The sequence below is a fragment of the Peromyscus maniculatus genome, chromosome 10 (assembly GCF_049852395.1).
Source record: "Peromyscus maniculatus bairdii isolate BWxNUB_F1_BW_parent chromosome 10, HU_Pman_BW_mat_3.1, whole genome shotgun sequence".
In the NCBI taxonomy this organism is placed as follows: Eukaryota; Metazoa; Chordata; class Mammalia; order Rodentia; family Cricetidae; genus Peromyscus; species Peromyscus maniculatus.
Window position 1 is genome coordinate 89,302,934 of NC_134861.1, and position 19,549 is coordinate 89,322,482.

Genomic DNA, 19,549 nt, shown 5'->3' on the forward strand with positions numbered 1-19,549 from the left:
AATTGAAAACCGAGGAAGGAAATAGTATCTAGAATATGTTACTATGTTCAGCCACATGAAATTGAGAGTTTTCTTGGTCATGAGAAGTCCACAATGTAGTTTTGTATGTCTCCACTGAACATCAGGGTACTAGAATGTCTTTTATAGATGCTTTTCCCCAAATGAGCTGGGGAGAGCTCTGTTCAGGAGCCGGTCAGAATGGTGCACTGAGTTAACAGCCTGGTCACTGTCCAGGGACAGTGTCCCATGACGTATGGAGTGTGCCTGGAAACCAAGGACCATGAACCTATCACAATTTCTGCCTCAACCCCAAAACAACTCTGAGGCAAGTGCCCTGGATAATTTTCTTTGAAAATTCCAAATGAACACCGGAATTTTCAAACCCTTCAAAGCCTTAACAAGAAGAGTTGCTTAAAATTGGCCTCAGGTTCTCATTACCCTGATTGGATACTTGTGCTGAGGCGTCCCATCACTCGGTTGATATCCGATGACAGGACTGTGCTGCAAGCCTTCCTTTCAAAGCTGGCAGAAGGCTCATCCTCAGGTCTGTTTTGGTTTAAAGCTCTCAGGTTCTAGAACTAGTCAACAAGTGATAAAAGTTTATGAGGATCCAGCCTCTGGGACAATTTCCAAAAGCTGTTCAAAACCAGATCCAAGATATTCCCTCAAACATCCCACTGAGAAATATTTCAAAAATGAACTAATGCTTGGGACCAATAGCTCCAGGAAACTGACAGGCATCCAGTATTCTGGCTTCTCCGGCTGCAACCAGCCATGTGTAGCCACTGAAGGGAGAGAAGCTTCAAGTGATTGGGCCCCTGCTGTTCCCTCCTGCCTGTGATTTCCTTCTTGGCCCCAGGCCCTGATGGACAGTCTCTCTCTCCCAGAGTTTCTGTTCTTACAGGTTCCAAATAATCCCTTCCCTCCCTCGCCCATGTGGAGACAGCAATGATTTCATGCTCCTCCTAGTTCTCGTGAACTTCATGATGGGAGGGGGGATGGTAACATGGTGACCACATAGGGAGGGGCACTATTAGGAGGTGTGGCCTTGTTGGAGGAAGTGTGTCACTGGGTCGGGCGGGCTTTGAAGTCTCCTATGCTCAAGCCATGCCCAGTGTGACAGTTCACTTCCTGTTGCCTACAGACCAAGATGTAGAACTCTCAACTCCAGTACCATGTCTGCCTGCATGCTGCCACGCTTCCTGCCAGGATGATAATGGACTGAACCTCTGAACTCTAAGCCAGCCCCATTTAAATATTTTCCTTTATGAGAGTTGCCATGGTCGCAGTGTCTCTTCACAGCAATAGAAACCCTGACTAAGACGCTTTCCCAGCAGCTATCAGTTACCAATAGCTCCTCAGCTAGAAGTGAAACTCTTGCCTGCCTTCCCTCTCCGTGCTGGAATTTTTGTCTTTTTTGAGCTCACACAGGTCTTGTGCATAACTCTCATGTGTATACCTGCCATGTTGTGTCCAGAAAACACCCTCCTTGTTCCCATCCACCACCTCTGGCTTTTATACTCCTGCTCCCTCTTCTACAATGATCCCTGAGCCGTGAGAGGAGAAGGTATGACACACAGATGTCCCACCTAGGGCTGAGAACTCCACAATTTTTTATTCTCTGCATCTTTACCAGTTGAGGGTGTTTGTGTTAATCAGAATCCACCGCAGAAAGAAGTTCTCTAATGAGGTTGAGAAATGCGCTAGTCTATGAGTATATGATGGCTTGAGAATGGCCCGCCTAGTCCCCAGTTGGTGGAACTGTTTCAGCAGGATTAAGTGGTATGGCCTTGGAGGAGGTGCGCCACTGGGAGAAGTCTTTGAGGTCTCAAAAGACTCATTCCCTCGGTGTCTCTCTCTGCCTCGTGGTTATGTCTCAAGACGTGAGCTATCAGTTACTGCTCCAGCACCATGACTGCCTGCCTGATTCCATGTTCTCCACCATAATGGGCCCGGACTCTAACCATCAGAAATTACAAATCCCAAATAAACTCTTGTATAATTTGCTTTGGTCATGGTGTCTTATCGTAGAAATAGAAAACTAAGACAGATGTAACAAGAAACCATTAGGAATTAGTTTAACACTGTGTGTCTTTAGCAGATAGAGTACTAGGTTCCCTCCTAAAGCCTATGACCTATCTAGCCACACAGCCTGGGCCCTGATAACATGGGTTCCCCTTATGGGGCGGGTCTCAAACTCAGTTTTAACAAGTAGGTGGTTACTCTCTTGATGTTGATGCCACTGTTACACTAGTGGGACCTTGTCCGGCTGGGTTTTATTGGAGCTCATGGGGTTCACAGATTGATATGAGGGGGACTAGCTAACACCAAGACCTTATTGTAAAAGTCATATAAAAAACTAACTGTGGTTATAGCTACCGCTGCACTACAACCACAAAAAGAAATAGGAGAAACTACTATAGCAGAAGCTTCCTAGAATACATATATACATACATATATACACACACACACACATACACGTATATATACATATATATATATATATATATATATATATATATATATATATATATATAGAGAGAGAGAGAGAGAGAGAGAGAGAGAGAGAGAGAGCGTTTACATGAAATTATCCAGTAAGAAGAAGATCCTGTCCCTATTAGATACTACAGACTGACAGATAAAAAGCTGAGTTCCAGAAATGAGTTACCTTTTTTGGAATTATTAGCCAATGAGGTCCCAAATATTACAGGCTATTTACCATTGTTCTTGGTTACCCTCCAGAACGAAAACCCTATTGTTGAATGCACCACAGGTGTGAATCAAAGAACATGGAAAGTCAAATTAGTACTGACCTGGAAGCTTCATCCCTAATGGCCAGCTTTCGTGGTACTGGGAGGTACTGTGCATGCTACCAGAGGAGAAAAGTAACCATCAATCTTATATTTTTGAAATGGGATTTCTCTGTGTAGCTCAAATTGGTCTCAGACTTTTAGGCTCAAACCATCTTCCTTCCTTAGCCTCCCTAGTATATGAGATTATAAACCCATACCACGGTGCCAGGCTTCAACTTAAACTTAGCCCTGGAAACTTAGCCATCGATTTTATATACTTCGAATATACAATATTACAGAATAGATATTCTCAATCCAAAAGGGAGGAATGGAGTTGTAGCAAAGAAGGATCAGACCAAGGCAGGAGAGAAACACAGCATGGCAAATGCTGAACAAATCCTACAACTCCATGTCTGACGAATTCTACTGCTCAGTCACAATAGAGGCTGGGTACCCTTAGGCACTGGCCTTTGTTTACTTGTTCTGGGGGAAATACTTTCTTATGCCATTGGTTTTTTTTATCAGGAAAACCCCCAGAGGCAGGGTTTAGGCTGTGTTGTAGAAGTACATAAAATTAATGCCCAAGTTTTCAGGGATGTCATAGTTATTAAAAAATGAATTAAGTTGAGGCTGGCCCAGTGGTATGGTATGTGTTTACGCTCTCCCTCATTGTAGACCTGGATGAGCAGAATGGACAGCAGACATTACACAGCCTGAATGTTAACCTGCCTTAAAATGTCCCCCACCGCCGGGTGGTGGTGGCGCACGCCTTTAATCCCAGCACTCGGGAGGCAGAGCCAGGCGGATCTCTGTGAGTTCGAGGCCAGCCTGGGCTACCAAGTGAGTTCCAGGAAAGGCGCAAAGATACACAGAGAAACCCTGTCTCGAAAAACCAAAAAAAAAAAAAAAAAATGTTCCCCACCAAACAAATTACCCATTAATGCAGCCTTGCTCAAGTTCTTAGGACCCAGGCCAGGCCAAATGCAGCCAGATTCTTTGCCAGACTGTCACATGAGTGTTCCCTAGCCCAGAACCTTATAGAGTCCTTAGTCCCCTTTGAAGCCTGTGACAGCGCTCCACGGTCCACATTTCTCTAATCTTCATCTTCTGAGTTCCCATCACAGTGGTCCAGTATACTCTTCTCTCCGCACTCTGGGACTTGCCAACTTTTCTACATCACTCCAGTAAAAATATTTCCATACGTCTAAGAACCACATGGTCAGGTTTATCTCCACAGCATCACTACTCTTGGTACCTAATTAAAAGTAACTAATTTTCTATATTAGTTACTTTTCTCATTGTTGTGGTAAAAATATCTGCCAGGAAGCAATTAAGGAAGGTAGACTTTATTTTGGCTCCATTGCATCTGCAGTCATGAAGCAGAAGGAATTGAATAATGGTTCTCTGCTTGCTTCTCCTTTTTGTTCAGTCTTGGCCCTCAGCTCATGGGATGGTGTTGATCTATATTTAAGGTGTGTCTTAGTTAGGGTTTTTTATTGCTGTGAAAAGACACCAAGACCTTGGCAACTCTTATAAATAAGCACATTTAATTGAGGTGGCTTGCTTACAGTTTCAGAGGTCCAGTCCATTATCACCAGGGTAGGGACCATGGCAGCGTGCAGGCAGATGTGGTGCTGGAGCTGGGAGTCCTACATCTTGACTCAAAGGCAGCAGGAAGTTGATTGTCACACTGAGGGAAGCCTGAGAAAGAAACTTCAAAGCCTACCGCCACAGTGACACACTTCCTCCAACAAGGCCACACCTCTTATAGTGCCTTCACAAGGTGGATCTTCACACTTAATCTAATATAAATGTTCTTTCAAAGATATGCCTAGAGGTTTGCTTCTTAGGTGATTAGTCCAGATCCTGTCAAGCTGACATTAACCATCATAAATGATTTTCAGATACCTTGCCTGGCAGAAATAAGTGGAAGGTATGGAGATTTCCCATGTATCCCATTTCTACATGCACAACACCTCCCATTATTCACATACCCCACCTAACTGGCATATTTCACATGAGCATTCACATATTTCACCCAGAATCCATAGTTTTCCTAAGGTTTACTCTTAGCACCATATAGTCTGTGTTTTGGCAATTGTATAATGTCATTTATCCACCACTAGAGCACCACACCGCATGATTTTATTGCATTGAACATTCTCTGTGGTCCACCTATTCACACTTCCGTCTCCACAACTCTTAGCAACCTCGGACCTTTGCACTGTCTCCATAGTTCTGTCTTTTCCAGAGTGTCACAGAGTAGGAAGCACATTGCAATATACATCCAAGGTGTCTCCATGGCTTGATTGCTTACCTGTTTCTAGCCTTAAATAAAATTCCAATATGCAATGTACCACATTTTACTGTCTATCCACCTACTAAAGGACCTCGTGGTTGCTTTCACATTTCAGCTATGACTAAAGCTGGCACAAACATCCACATGTAGTTTTTAGTGAGCACATAGATTCCACAATATTGGGACAAACACCAACAAATGCAATTCCTAGATTAAATAAGAGTGTGTTTATCTTTGTAAGAACCACCCAAATTATCTCCCATATGGCTGGACCACTGTTGTTTCTCACCAGCAATCTGTCCCATGTGGTCAAGCTGGCTGTTAATAAGACTATGACCCTGGCCATTTGTTTCAAGTTTTCAGACCTGACAACAGACCACCCACAGGGATCAGTGGGTAAAGACACCTGCCACTAAGCCACATGCCATCTGAGCTCACATGCATTGCACACACACACACACACACACACACACACACACACACACGTATACACCCCATCTGAGCTCACATGCCATTGCACACACATACACAAGTATACACACCATCTGAGCTCACATGCCATTGCACACACACACACACACAAGTATACACCCCAACTGAGCTCACATGCCATTGCACACACACACAGTATTTGAGCTCATATGCCATTGCACACACATAAACATACACACACTCACAGATATGAGCATATAGGCACAAAAACACATAAATAAATGTAAAAAATAAAAACTCAAGAGTTAATAAATAGTGTTATGTAGTGCTGCTGCATCAATATTTGGAACAGTCTAAGGTCACATATGAGAACTGGCTATTATAACTATGCACCAGTGTGGTTCTTGATTCAAGCACACTCTTGATGTTTTATTTTGTTGCTGTTGGTGGTGATGTTGTTGTTGTTGTGCATGTGTGTGTGTGTGTATGCGTGTGCTGTGTTTGTTGGTGTGTCTGAGCGTGCAGAGACCAGAGCAGTACGTCTTCCAGTGCTGCTTTCTGCCTTATTCCCTTGGCGCAGAGTCTCCCTCAGAACCAGGAGCTCACCATTTGGGTCAGGCTGGCTGACCAGCCAGCTTCCAGAATCTTCCCCAAACACAAAGTCATGCCAAGCTTTAAGTGGGTACTGGGGATTCAAACTCAGGACCTTGAGCTTGTATTGGCAGTGTTCTCACCCTGAGTCATTTCCCTAGATCCCTCTTCTGCAAACTCTAACAGGAAATGCTGTGAACTAGAAACAACTTAAGACAGTAAAAGGACAAATGCAGTCTTCAGTGTCTGATAAATGGTAGCATTTCCTTCTACCTTTACCACAAACAGCCCGCTGATCAGAACTGATTTCCCAGCATTAAGTGGATGTCTTAGGGCAATGGTTCTCAACATGTGGGCAGGGCCCCCTTGTGGGTCAAACGACCCTTTCACAGGGGTCACTTAAGACCATCAGAAAACACAGATATTTACTTTACGATTCATAACAGTAGCAAAATTACAGTTATGAAGTAGCAACAAAAATAGTTTTATGAGTGGGGGTCACCACAACATGAGGAACTGCGTTAAGGGATCACAGCATTAGAAAGGTTGAGAACCTGTCTCAGGTTTCTATTGCTAGGATAATGCCCCATGACCAAAAGCAACCTGAGGAGTTTATTTCAGCTTACACATCCATCCACAGCACACTCCCACCACTGAGGGAAGCCAGGGCCGGAAGCCAGAGCGCAAGAACCTGAAGCGGGAACTGATGCCGAGCCCATGAAGGAATGCCAATTCCTATCAGGATCACCAGCCCAGGGGTAACACCACCCACAATGGACTGGATCCTCCCATTCAGTTACTAGTGAAAACGCTCCAAAGGCTTGCCAACAGCCCCATCTTATGGAGGTTCCTTCCTCCCAGATGGCTCTAGCTTGTGTTCAAGTTGACATGATACTGACCATCATAGTGGGACTTGAATTTTTATCCTCTTTGACTTAGTGAGATTCTGAAAGCCTTTAAAATGCCGTGGTATCTCCTGAGCTCCAATCCTCAGCCTGTAGTCAACAGGCGTAAGGTAGGGATCCCCAGACTCCTGCGCTCAAAATGTAGCTCTGCTGTTCTTCCCGCGTGACTTGCCCTCCCTAGCCTGCGCCTCCTAACTTGCAAAACGGGGATTAGAGTGTAATAACAGCATCTACCTTGTAGCATGGCTATTATGCGGGATTTAGAACGGTACCTGGCACGAAGTACCCGCTAGGTAAGTAAGTGTTACTTAGTGTAGGTACCTGGGAGGTACCCTGAATCCACGGGGAAAAAAGCCAAACGCTGAAGAAAAAGAGAAAAAGAAAAAGAAAGGCGGAGGAAGGGGTTTGGAGGCAGGGGGTGGGGTGGCGAGGGGGGCGTGGTGCGTGGGTCAAGGCTGGAGCACAGCTTCCCTGGCCCCTGGCTGGCCTGGCCTGGGCGGTCGGTGAGTGGAAGCAGGAGGAGGGGCTGAGGAAGGGCGCGGTCGGTCGCGGTCGGTCGTGGTCTGGGTCGCCGCCCAGAGCAGCCGGGAGCTACAGCCCAGCGCACACCTTCCCGCACTTCTCCCTCGGGTTCGCGGCCGCTGCGCCGAAGGGTAAGTCTCCCGCGCCCGCCGCTGCGCCCACGGAACCGCGGTCCCCGCCTCGTCTGCGCCGTCCCCGAGCGCAGCTGGATCCCTGCACTGTCCCGTCCCCGTCCCTCCCCCAAGCCCACTTCCCCTCGGTCGGAGTGGAGGAGACTGAACCCGCGGAGCGACAGGGAGTCGCTGGGGGAAGTTACCAAACTCCGGGTCCTGGCGGCCCAAGCTCACATCCTGGGGATCCAGACGTGCCGGGCCCTTCATTCCTAAAGGTCTTGGAAACATTTAAAAGAAGAAGGGGAAGGGGCGGGCCTCGCTCGGTGCCTCTGTTCAGAGTTCTGTGTTGAGAGCTTTATCCCCTTCTCTCCTGTAAGCTCATTTCCCTCTTCACATGTGAAGTTTATTTTTATTTTTTTAGAGGTAGGAAAAAGGTTGATTAGGGTATCGGATATTTAGAGTTGGGGAAATGCGGTTTTCTCTGAAAAGACACCGTTTTCTGTGATTGCAACAGCATTCTAGGCATGAATCACCTCCCCTGGCCCTTGAGTCAGCAGGTGAGGGATCCAGGTATGCGATTGCAAATGACCATATATAGAAGTTCTGGGTCCCTGGAGCCCCTCCGCAGATAAAAAGGTGAGCACGGGGCAAATTCTTTCCCGGGAGGTGTGTTCAAGAGAAGGGTTTCTGCCCCGGAAGGAACTTCAGTCTCTACTCTTCACAAACATCATAAACAATAGACCAAAAGGTTATTCTGTGAAGGATTGTTCCTGGTTTTCCAGAAGGTGGAAAATTTCTGACTGCCCTGAAAGGTAATTTTAAAATATAAGGAAAGTTAGACCCCTGTTCCCAGAGCTGTTTGTGTTGAGAAATCGGTAGAAAGAAGAGCGGGAGGAAGTACAAGGAAATTATGCTGCCGCTGTAGTCGCTTTCAGGAAGGATGTGTTTCAAGTCCTTTTGTTAGGTCATCTGGCCTCCACTGTAGAGTCATTCTTTACTTTTTAAAAGCTTAAGGGGTGGCTCGGTGATACTTCTTAGTAATTTCCAGATTATATTGGATCAACAAACATTAAGCATCCTTTGGGTCAGGGACTGCAGGGCATGGGGACTAACAGTTCATTTCCTTGGAATCTGGATGCCTGGGTTCACCAGGAATTTTATCATAGCTCTCTGTGCCACAGTGTCTTCCTAGGCAAAGTTTGCGATGTTATTAATGATGCCTCCCTAACTCACTGGGTTACGCTGAGACTTATGTTTAAATCACTGAATGAGTCCCCCCACCCCCCATATACACCAGTGGAGAAATATTACACAAATCCCCAGCTTTGTGGAACTCACATTCTCATACTTTTCCTATTACCTGGCACACAGTTAAAACACAAGACGCTGGCTGACATTATAATGTATCTATTTTTTTTTTTAGCACTAGCAACAGCCTGCTCTCTGTTTTACAGATGAGGAAATCCTGACTGAAATTAGGTTTCACATTAAGAGATGTGTTAGCTTTTTGTCAGCGTGACAAAACACCCGAGAGAGAAATGATTTAACAGGAGGAAAGCTGTCTTTTAGTTCATGGTTTTAGAGTTTTAGTTCAGTTCTGGGCAACTGGCTCCATTGCTAAGCTCTCTAGATGAGGCAGGATATGCTGGTAACAGGTGTCAGTGGCAGAGGAGGGGACCCAGCTCACGGCAGCCAAGAAGCAGAGAGTGGGAGAGAACGGTACCGGGGGAAACAGAGACCCGTGTGAAAAGCATGCTGTCACAGACCTACTCCCTTCAGGGGGTCTTACCCCTTAAGTTTCCATCATTCCCAGCTGCCCACTAAGTTATGAGCCCATCAATGTGGGTCCATCTACTGCTGAGGTTAGAGTGACCAGTCCTGATCCAGGTGCTCATGAAACTTCCCACCTCTGAACACTGCTGCATTCAGGACCAAAATGGAAATTCCTGTTCTATATGACCACAGGCAGCAACATCATGTTGTGCCCACTGTGAACTCTGTGGAGAGACATAGAGGGTCAGGACTCTAACCAGAGAGCGGACTACATAAGGTACAGAGAATGGGCAAAATCAGGGGCTAAATATTTCCAGGGATGTTTGAAGTAATTTCCTGTTGAACTTTGCCCTTGAGCTGCCATTGAATTTTTAGAAAATTTTGTTGCCAGGAAGGGTGGGAACAGCTTGTACTTCTAAATCAACCCTGGAGACAGGCCAGCAGGCCTGAGTTATGTCTACTATGGAAAGTAGACTGGGTCCAAGGAAGTGGCCTTTTTCATGTCTGTACCTACTTGGGACTGACCTGGCCTCCTCAAAGAACAGAGATGGGTATTCATAGCAGGTTGCATAGGCTTGGACCTTGGACAATGAATTGGCAAGGAATCCGCCCAAAGCCAGCTGGGGTTATCTTGGTTTGGGGTGGGGAACAACTTCCTGGATGTTTGTTTATTCATTTTTTCCTTGCTGTGACTCCAGCCTGTCCAGGTTAAGGACATCATTAGTAGACACAGTTCTCCTGGTTTTGTCGGTGTCATTTTGAGATGTGATGCCCTTGTGTAGACCAGGTGACCAGGTGACCCTTCTGCCCCAGCCTCTCCTGTGGTGAGACTGCAGGCATGGGCACTGCCCCTGACTACTAGATTTAAGTAAGTAAAAAGGGGCTTCCCAGAAAGTAGTATTCCTGTAAGACACGGAAGTGGAGAGCTGAACTGCTCTTGCCTTGGAGCCCCCGAAGGTCCAGGCCCAACACAAGCCCCCTGCAGATGTTGTAAGGCCAAGGGAAGGGATGGTAAGGGGAGACACCCGAGCCCCTCCCTTTGGCTACCACACTATTGAAATGGTGGTCTCTGAAGACTTACACCTTCCCCGGAAGTCTCATGCTGGGGGAAGGAAAGGGAAGCCAGACATCTTGTCCCCAGGAAGAGAATTCACAAAGTTTTGACAACTTACAGGACAAACAGGAGCCGAGACAGTAATGGCGGGCCGCTGCCTGACCAGGCGGTACTGTTTAACTGTGCATGCCTCCTGCCTGCCCCCCCCCCCAGTCAGTACCCTGAAGGCAAATATGAGGTTCCTGCACACCTTGTTTTCCTCCCAACAGGCCACTCTGAGGGAATCTCCTTTCTCTACTTTCCATCATTACTTGTCTCTTTCTGACTGTACTGAGGACAGGTGGCCAGACCCGAATGACTCTGCTGATACTGTGAATTTGGAAAGTGCCTAGTAAATGCTTGCCCAGGGAACGGGTTTCCTGAGGCCAGATTCACACCCTCTTCCAGAGAAGTTTCTCACTGACTGCTGATATCTGCTTTCTGGATGAAGCATTAGGAGTTGGACTGAAAATGTTGTGTTCTGAATCACAATACAGTTGATTCAGTTCAGTGCTGCTTTGTTTCTTTTCTAGGTTACTGTGATTCCGGCTTGAGAAAGAGGTGGAGTATCATGGCATCTGTCTGGGTGAGTAAAAGAGCTAAAGCCTCCACAACACAGTAACTTACGTGAGTCACAGAAAACCAAACAACCAGGAAAAAAGGTTGAAAGTTGATTAACTGTAAAACACACACACACACACACACACACACACACACACACACACACACACACACACACACCAAAAGGCTAGAGAATATCTAAAAATAATAAATTATAAAAAAATATATTATAAGCCAGTGTGGTAGCTTATATCTGTAATTCTAGAACTCAGAAAGTTAAGGCAGGAGGATGTCAAGTTTGAGGATAAACTGAGTTATGTAGGGAGAATTTATCTAAAAAGGACTAGTAGTGAAAATGTCTTAGAGGACCTGGAGTCAATGCTTCAATACCACACTTGCATGCAGAGGACCGGGCTTCAGTTCCCAGAGTCCACATCGGGCTGGTTGCAATCGCCTGTAGCTTCAGCCTCATGGGATCCAACACCCCAGCTTCTGAGGACACCTGTACTTATGTGCATACAACCCCTCTCCTCACCCCACACACACAGGTAAGCAGTTTTTAAAGGTATTATAGAGTTCCACACTTGGCAAAGAGGCCCTAACGGAGAATAAATTTAGTGTATAACTCAACATACATAATGATAAAGATGACATTTACTATCAGACAAAGAAAGATGGTTTCTTCTGTTAGTAAAATTAGAGAGACTTCTAGCTCATTGAAGGAAAAGTATATCTATGCTCCATCTCCCTTCTTATGTTAAAATAAAATTTAGATGCATAAAATATAGAAATGAGGTACAGTAAAGTGTTTGTGATGGCAAGCCCCAGGTTCGGTGAGAAACCCTGTCTCAAAAAATAAGGTGAGTGGTCCTGAGAACTGACACCAGACACTCTGTGGCCTCTGTAGGTACCTGCATTCATATGCACCTACGCAGCTATGAGCATGTACTCACAATCTGCAAACACACACACACACACACACACACACACACATACACACACACATACACACACACACACCACATACACACACACACACACACACACACACACACAATAAGATTCAAGTGGATCTTTTAGAATTAATTTGGATGGAGAAGGCAATTACAGCCATAAGCCTAAAGCAAAAGCCTTTAAAACCATGTATCTGTTTATGTATACATCTGTAATTGTGGCAGCAACATAGTGAATAGAGCCAGCAGATAACCTCCAGGGAGAGACATTTGTAGAACATCAGACAAGAGATTTATTTCTGTAACATACAAATGACTTGAATAAAGCAATTTTTAAAAATGAGCTCAGTGGGAAACTGTATACACAAAGTAGCACATGAAAAGAATTACAAGTATCCGGTACACATGTATACAGAACCTTGCAGAGCTAAAGAAATACCTAGCACAATAAGGAACTATTTCCTACCTAAGAACTCGGTAACCTGGGGGAAAAAAGACAAAGTTAGCTGTGTATTCAACAAGAAGTCTCACACTGTTCAGGAGAGACTATGTTACACTTTTGGGTAGTGTTTGGGTTCGCATCTGTCAGTGTTAAATGTTTGTGGCCTTTACTCCAGTAATTCCACTTCTCATTATGTATCATAAATAAATGTGAATAAGGTTGAAAAATGGGGGCAAAAGCATATTTGCCCATATTATTGAAAATATAGACAATGTAAAGGAACACCCTGTAGGTACAATTGCTCATTTTTAATTTGCAGTCATTTTTAATGTAATCACTAGAAAGAATGTGGGGGGGAAACATGTAGCTCTATGGAATGACCTTAGGAACTGTACCAAAATGTGTCCATCAATGAGAACCCAAGCTCTAGGAGCAGCAGGTACAGTGGTTCTGTGTAAAGAAAGGACATGAAAGGGACCTGCACAGACAGTGCTGCTGACAGCCCCTGGGGGGCCCCTGCTTCTCTCCACTGTGTCTCCTTTAAGCCATGAGCATACATTTTCATGTACGAGAAGTTGAAAGACAAGCATGCAGAGGTGTGGCATGCCCGTAGCAGGGCCCATGGAGGGGGAAGCGTGCAATGCCCCGGTCAGGAAACTAACTTTATCCCTTTCCCTACCCTAAAGCCCTCCTGAGTTTATGCATCTCTGACAGAGTCAGAGACAGGTGGGAAGAGGCTTCTCAAAACGCTAGCCCCGGTCCACGAGGAAACAGACATGGAGTCGGCTGACACATTTAACGGGCTGAGAGAGCCTTGGTTGAGTGGGAGACAGGGGGCATTTAGTGAGACTATTGGAGTCAGTCATACAATGATGGTAAACTGAGAATGTGGACCACATAGCTGGCGGTGTTCCTCTGTGGGGGGGGGGGGGGTGCTCGCCTAGCACGTGCTAAGTCTCTGGGTTCCGTCCTGGGGACCATAAACAAATGTGGGATGTTTGCTGCATGCGGTCACACCAAACATGTAATCCCAGGACTTGGGAGGTGGGTCAAGAGTTCAAGGTCATTCTCTGCTACATAGACAAAGTTCAAGACAGCTTGGGATACTTTAGTGCCACTCCTTACCCCCCCACACACACACACGCACACGCACACGCACACGCACAACTGCCAAATCTTCTTAATTATCCCACAGTTTATCTGCAGTATGAACTGACTCCCATGGCGATACATTTTTCATTAGCTAAGAAGTAAAAGCACCCCCTTCTCAGTGAACGGGGGAAAGGATCACAATGTGTCCTATATGCACAGGATAGAGCATCATCCAGCCTTACAATCAAAGGGGTCTTAAAAGTGGGTGAGCCTTGAGAATGTCCGGTTAGGAAAGGAAGACAGTCATGTAGATATGAACATTACATAATTCCTCTTATGTAAGGCATCTAAAGGAATACACAGAGAACTCTGGCTGCCAGGAGCACAGGAGGGCAAGAGGACATTGTTGTTAAGCCAGCATAGAATTTGTGTTCTACAAAATGATAAGGTTCTGGAATTGCCTCAGAACAATATGAATACTCTCACTATGTGTTTTAGAAGGGTTAAAATTTACAAAAAAAAAAAAATCAATTTTACAGGTTTAATATTCATGTGTGTCCATGTGAGGTGTACGCACGTCTGTGTAAGTGCTGGTGAACATGTCAGCATGTAGGTGAGGGCTGTAAGCAAGTGTGCAGTAAAGCAACCACGGAAACGGCCGCTTCATGATTAGGGGGAAGGTTTTTATGGTTGGTAAAAGAGAGAGAGAGAGAACAGCCAGAGGCATCTGGAAGAGACCAGAGCGGAGAGGGCAAGAAGCAGACGTGATATGGCCAGGGCTATCCGTGGGAGAGGCGAGGTAGCCGGGGGAGGGGATGCACCTTGCCAGGAACTGGTGTCTAGGAAGAGGGAAGTCTGTGAAGCCCTGTCAACCACAACAGCCCGTGAACTAGCACAGGGGAGCAGGAGTAGGGAAGTGGGAGGGCCAGGAGGCTGGCAAGAAAAGGGCAGACTTCCAGCTTATTTCTCAAGCCCCTGACTTGAGACAAAGGCCTGGCATGCTTTCCAGCCAGCTGGGGTGCTTCTCTAGACAACTTGGTCCAGGATAGCCAGATATGTTCAAGGCAGGTCCTGAGTCCTGACCATATTTACCTGAAGCTGTGGGTCTTTCAGCTTCCCTTTCTTTGTTTAACCCGATCAACCCAAAATTAAGGAAAGGGACTCATCTCAGGTCACCAGAACCCACTTACACCCCAGGCCTCCAGAGGAAAAATGGATCTATTCTGCAGGGAGTCTTTCTCTGTGTATGCTTTTCTCTGTGTCTCTGTCTCTCTCTGTGCATGTGCATGTGCGAGAATGTGTGCGTGAGCACACACGTATGCGCGCGCGTGTGCACGCACACACACACACACACACACACACACACACACACACGCCTACTTTTATAATAAGGTTTGTTTCCAGTTGCTGCCCATTGTGTCTGGGACGCCCTTTTCAAGTCCCTGCCTTTTCAAGTCTCTCATCTTGAAGAACATGATGAAGACTCCTAAACAGTCAGCCCCCTGCCGCTGACTCACAGCACTGGGTTTGCAGGCACACCCTGCTGCTCATGGCCTACACACTGGTGCTGAGGATCGGAACCCAGTCCCTCGTGCTCACAAAGCAGGCGCTCCACTAAGCTACCTCCCAGCCCCCTGGGTTTATATTCTTACCAGAAAGTTCTGTTATGACACAGATTTGCTGCCCTATTCACATATGGACCCCGGGTTGCTGTAATAAAAAAATAATCTTTATTTCGTGGTTGACTGACAAGGACTCTGGGAGCTGAGCACTCAGAGCTCTCTTTAGGAAGGGAAGCAACTGCTTCTTAGCTGGGTGGTGCAGAGGGGAGTCTTGTATGACACTAGCAGAAATGGGCATCACACCACTTCCTGAGTCATGATTCTCTAGAAGTTGTCACGTGCTGCACTGGAGACTTGGGGACGCTGACATCAAAAGGTCATCGACGGGACAAACTCACTTCTGCACACTCCCATTTCTATAAAGCTCGTTCCAAGCTGTTCTCGAGAGGATTCCGGATGCATTACACGAAAGACAACTTAAGAACTTGGTTATTTACTGAATCTGTGCCCAAGGCTGCAGCTGCGTTCCTTCCCAGTGTTTTTCCCCCTCCTTACACACAAAAGCAAATACACGCCCAAGTACAAATACGCGGTCGATTCCACCCATTCCTGCACATCTCTAGGTCACTTTGAGGTTACCAGTGTGTGGCTGGTTTATTGTAACTAACTCAGGATTAAAAGAAACTAGGAAGGCATGAGGAAGGCAAGGAGCCTCCCATTCTGGGGTCTAGTTGGAGTCTTCGCCAGATGAAAGTCACGAATTCCAGCACAGTTAACAACATTTGCTGTGAAGGTTGCCTCTGTAGAGACACATTCCTTTTCTGTGGAGCTATTTCAAATAAGAATGTTAACACAGCAGTGAGCTGTGCTTAAGAACTAAGCATGTGACCTTTGAGTCTTTCCTAGATGAGAACTCCCAATTTTCTGGGAGTCTCGAAAACAGGACTGAACTTGGCTTACAGTAGAAAGTCTTACCTCACTTATGCAGCCAGTATCGCCCATGGTTTTACCTTATTAGCTGAAATCCTATTCAATAGCTCACTTACCAAAAAAGAGAGAAAGAAGTGCCCTTGAGATGTAGGCATTGTCTACTTAAAAAGGCTGTTCTCACACAGGAATATGCGCCATCCTTTTCCAACACACCTTTCTCCCTAACGCCCATGTTTAAGGCAGGCTTCATACGGGCTCATCCCAAAATTCTTTTCTGTGGTCCAGTCAGGAATCTGGCTTCACCTGAGGTCTCTGGAAAGAACTCCTCAGCTTGTGTCTCTGGGTCCTGTCCTGATGGCCTCTGGCAGAATAAAGTCAAGCAAGGAGTCCTCAGGGACTTTTCGGTACATTCCTCTGAGGAAGGAATGGCTGGGTTCTCCGCTTTCTAGCTGAAGGTGTTGAAACTCTGCCACTGTTTTAGATAAATAATCTCTGTTGCCTCAGTATGTCTTTTGTTCTGGAGTTTTAAGTCTTTGTTTATGTTTGATCTGACCCCTGTCTGAGGGCCTGATATCAGTTTGTACTCCTGGACCTGAGAGTCCTGTGTTGTATGTTGCCTCCCAAGTAGAATTGCTTATAACATAATGTTTTTAAAAATATTAATTTTATTTTTATTTGTGTGTACATACACATGTGTGCAGGTGCCTGGGGAGGCCAGAGGTGTTTGATGAGCTGGAGCTGGGGTTACGGGAGGTTGTGAGCTGCCTGATGTGGGTGTTAGGAACCACAGAGCCAGCTCCTCAGCTCCCAGGTTGTAACTTTCTGTGAAGGCGTGATAACAAAGCCTGGGGAGAGGGCTCAGTGGCTAAGTGGCTGCCCTTCTAGAGGACCCACATGGTGAGTCATAACTCTCTCCAGTGGAGTTTTCTGGCTTCTGCAGACTCCAGACATGCACACGGCACATAGACATATATGCAGGGGAAACACCCAAGCACATAAAATAAAAACCAATTATTTTAAAAAGTGTCTCCACCAACAGGGAAGCTCCCCCGAGCCTCAGTGGTCAGAGTTTTAACTGGGCATGGCTGATTAAAATATTAACTTGTTATTATATTATTCAATATCTAGACTCCTTTCTTTCCCAAGAGGTGGAGCTGACTCCAATCCCAGCCCTCTAAATTACGTAGTCTTTCTGGTGACTAGCTCCCATCCTGAAACTGTCAAAGGACCAAGGATGAGTCACCTCAGTCACAGAACAAAGGCATGCCTTCCACTCCGGAAATTCCAGGGGTTCTGAAACTCTTGGCCAAGAACCAGGACAGAGCCAAACACATCCTCATTAAACCACCGTGCGGCTCAACTTGCAGCGCTGAGTCTGCAAAGCCGCATCGCCTGTCTCTCTCTGATGAAATGACAGGGACACAGACATGGACGGGGCCCTCTTAATGCTGGTGGGAAGCTGTGATTGTAAATTATGTCTTTAATCACCAGGAAAATGGGAAATAGGTGGATACAATGAAGACTGGCAAAATGAAACGTTCTGGAACATGGGATCCGCATAGAAGAAATGGAAAATACACCTTTGGTGTTGGAGATGTAGCTCAGTGGTAGAGTGCTTGTCTGCCATGCACAAGGCCATGACTTGGCTCTGCAAGACCATAAGGAAAGGTGTGTCTCTGTAGGGGGCAGGGCGTGGATCTGTAATGGTGGAAATCAGCAGAGAGGTCAAAGTCACCTGTGATCGACCATGTGTTCCCAGGGGCCAGTTAGAGTGTGGCGGCCCTTCCCCATGTGACCCATCCCCATCTGACCATCCCCTTCTTTGCTGGGGACTTGGTTGATGTGGTTTGACAGATGAAGACACCAGATCTCATTTCTGTGGTTGGCCCAGAGGAAATATACCAGTGCTTGGTGAGCACAGGGAAAGTGCAGTGTGCTAAGATGAGAGGATTTGTGAACGGGTGATGGTGCTTTTGTGAGTGATGGAAGATGTTAGAAGTGGTTTAAGCTCTGCAGAAAGGAAGCTGAGACCTTTCAGAAGAGGGCACAGCATGGGCAACCATGAGGGAGTCCTAAAGATGGAGAGAAAGACTTCAGACCCAAAGAAGGGTCTCGTTAGGAGAAACAGTTGAGGAGAGCATGGCCGGGGTCCTGAAGGAAGCTTGGTGTGGGAGAGCGGCTTGGGGTGCCATCCACTTCATCTTTCCAAGGTCGTCTTGGGCCTGGGGCACCACCGAGAGGAGGGTCTCATGCATTAGGCAAGGGTCTACCACTGGGTTACCAAGCACTCTTGAATCTGTAACAACTCATGAGGATCGTCACTTCCCAAACAAACTCATAAACAAACCATAAAATGAAACATTCTATTGTGTCCATGTGGACAGCAATAGCTTTGGCCATTTTTTTTTTCAAGAGACCTTCTTCCCAGAACGTCCCCAATAGTCAATAAATGTCCTTGGTCTCATTTCCTTGTGGCTAGGTTCCCAATCCCATAGTTGTGAAGCAGATGGAAAGAGTCGTCATCACTGCAGTCTACAAACCCTGTGGAGTCAGGGCTCTGGCTGAGTCTAAAACTCTCATCCCCAGGGTTCTTTATAAGTGATGAGGGAAGAGTCCTCATGACTGGAGCTTTTGAAGGGGGCTGAAGAAAGGGAGCCAGTGTCCTCGGCCATGTGAGGCTGCAATGAGGAGGTACCACCCTTGAGGCAGAGTGTGGTCTCTCACCAGAGAGCCTGTTTCCTACTGCTCTGATAAGACACCTTGACTAAAATCAGCTTGAGGAGGAAGGGATTTGTTTCATTTTACACTTCTAGGTAACTGTACATCACTTGAGGGAAGTCAAGGCAGGAACTCAAGCAAGGCAAGAACCTGGAGGCAGGAACGGAAGCAGAGCCGCGAAGGAAGGAGTGCTGCTTACTAGATTGCTAAGCCTGCCTTCTTAGAGTACCTAGGACCAGCAGCCCAGGGGTAGCTCTGCCCACAGTGAGCTGAGCCTTCCCACATTAATCACCAATCTGGGAAAATGCCCCCACAGGCTTACCCACACGCCAGTCTGGTGGAGAGCATGACATGAACCCATCCAACACAAGAGCCTAAGGAAGGCAGTGGATGGTGGGTTTTCATCATAGGAGACACATAGTTCTAAGGAGTCAGGTTTTCTTCACATCAAAACCCATTTTTCATAGGAAATGTAATTCAAATACATGTCTGTCCCCACCTTCCTGGGTTCCTGAACCCCACCACTGTGTCTGGGTGATCACAATCCGGGGCTCAGGCACTGAAACATCCTGTTTCATGGGTGTTTGGGGAGAAATGGCTGTGTTTACAAGAGCAAGGCTTGAAAGGATAAATGTTTCTTCCATGCGCGAGCACAGAAGTGAATTTAAAGATCCTCAGACCCCTTGGACACATTGCTGAGGAAGCCCTGATGTCGGCCACCTTCTCTTGACATCCTTGAGGGCCACCAATGCCACCTGCAGGCAGAAGGCG

At 46.4% G+C, this 19,549-nt stretch overlaps 1 protein-coding gene across 1 annotated transcript in view; it reads left to right on the top strand.

Moving 5' to 3' along the window:
* Positions 1–7,530: 7,530 nt before the first annotated feature.
* Positions 7,531–19,549, top strand: part of Anxa3 (annexin A3) — a 56,353-nt gene continuing 44,334 nt past the window's right edge. Inside the window, exons 1-2 of the mRNA XM_006975360.3 lie at positions 7,531–7,672; positions 11,054–11,106. Coding sequence (XP_006975422.1) covers positions 11,092–11,106 — 15 coding nt within the window. The 5' untranslated portion in view covers positions 7,531–7,672; positions 11,054–11,091. The remainder of the gene's footprint in view (positions 7,673–11,053; positions 11,107–19,549) is intronic.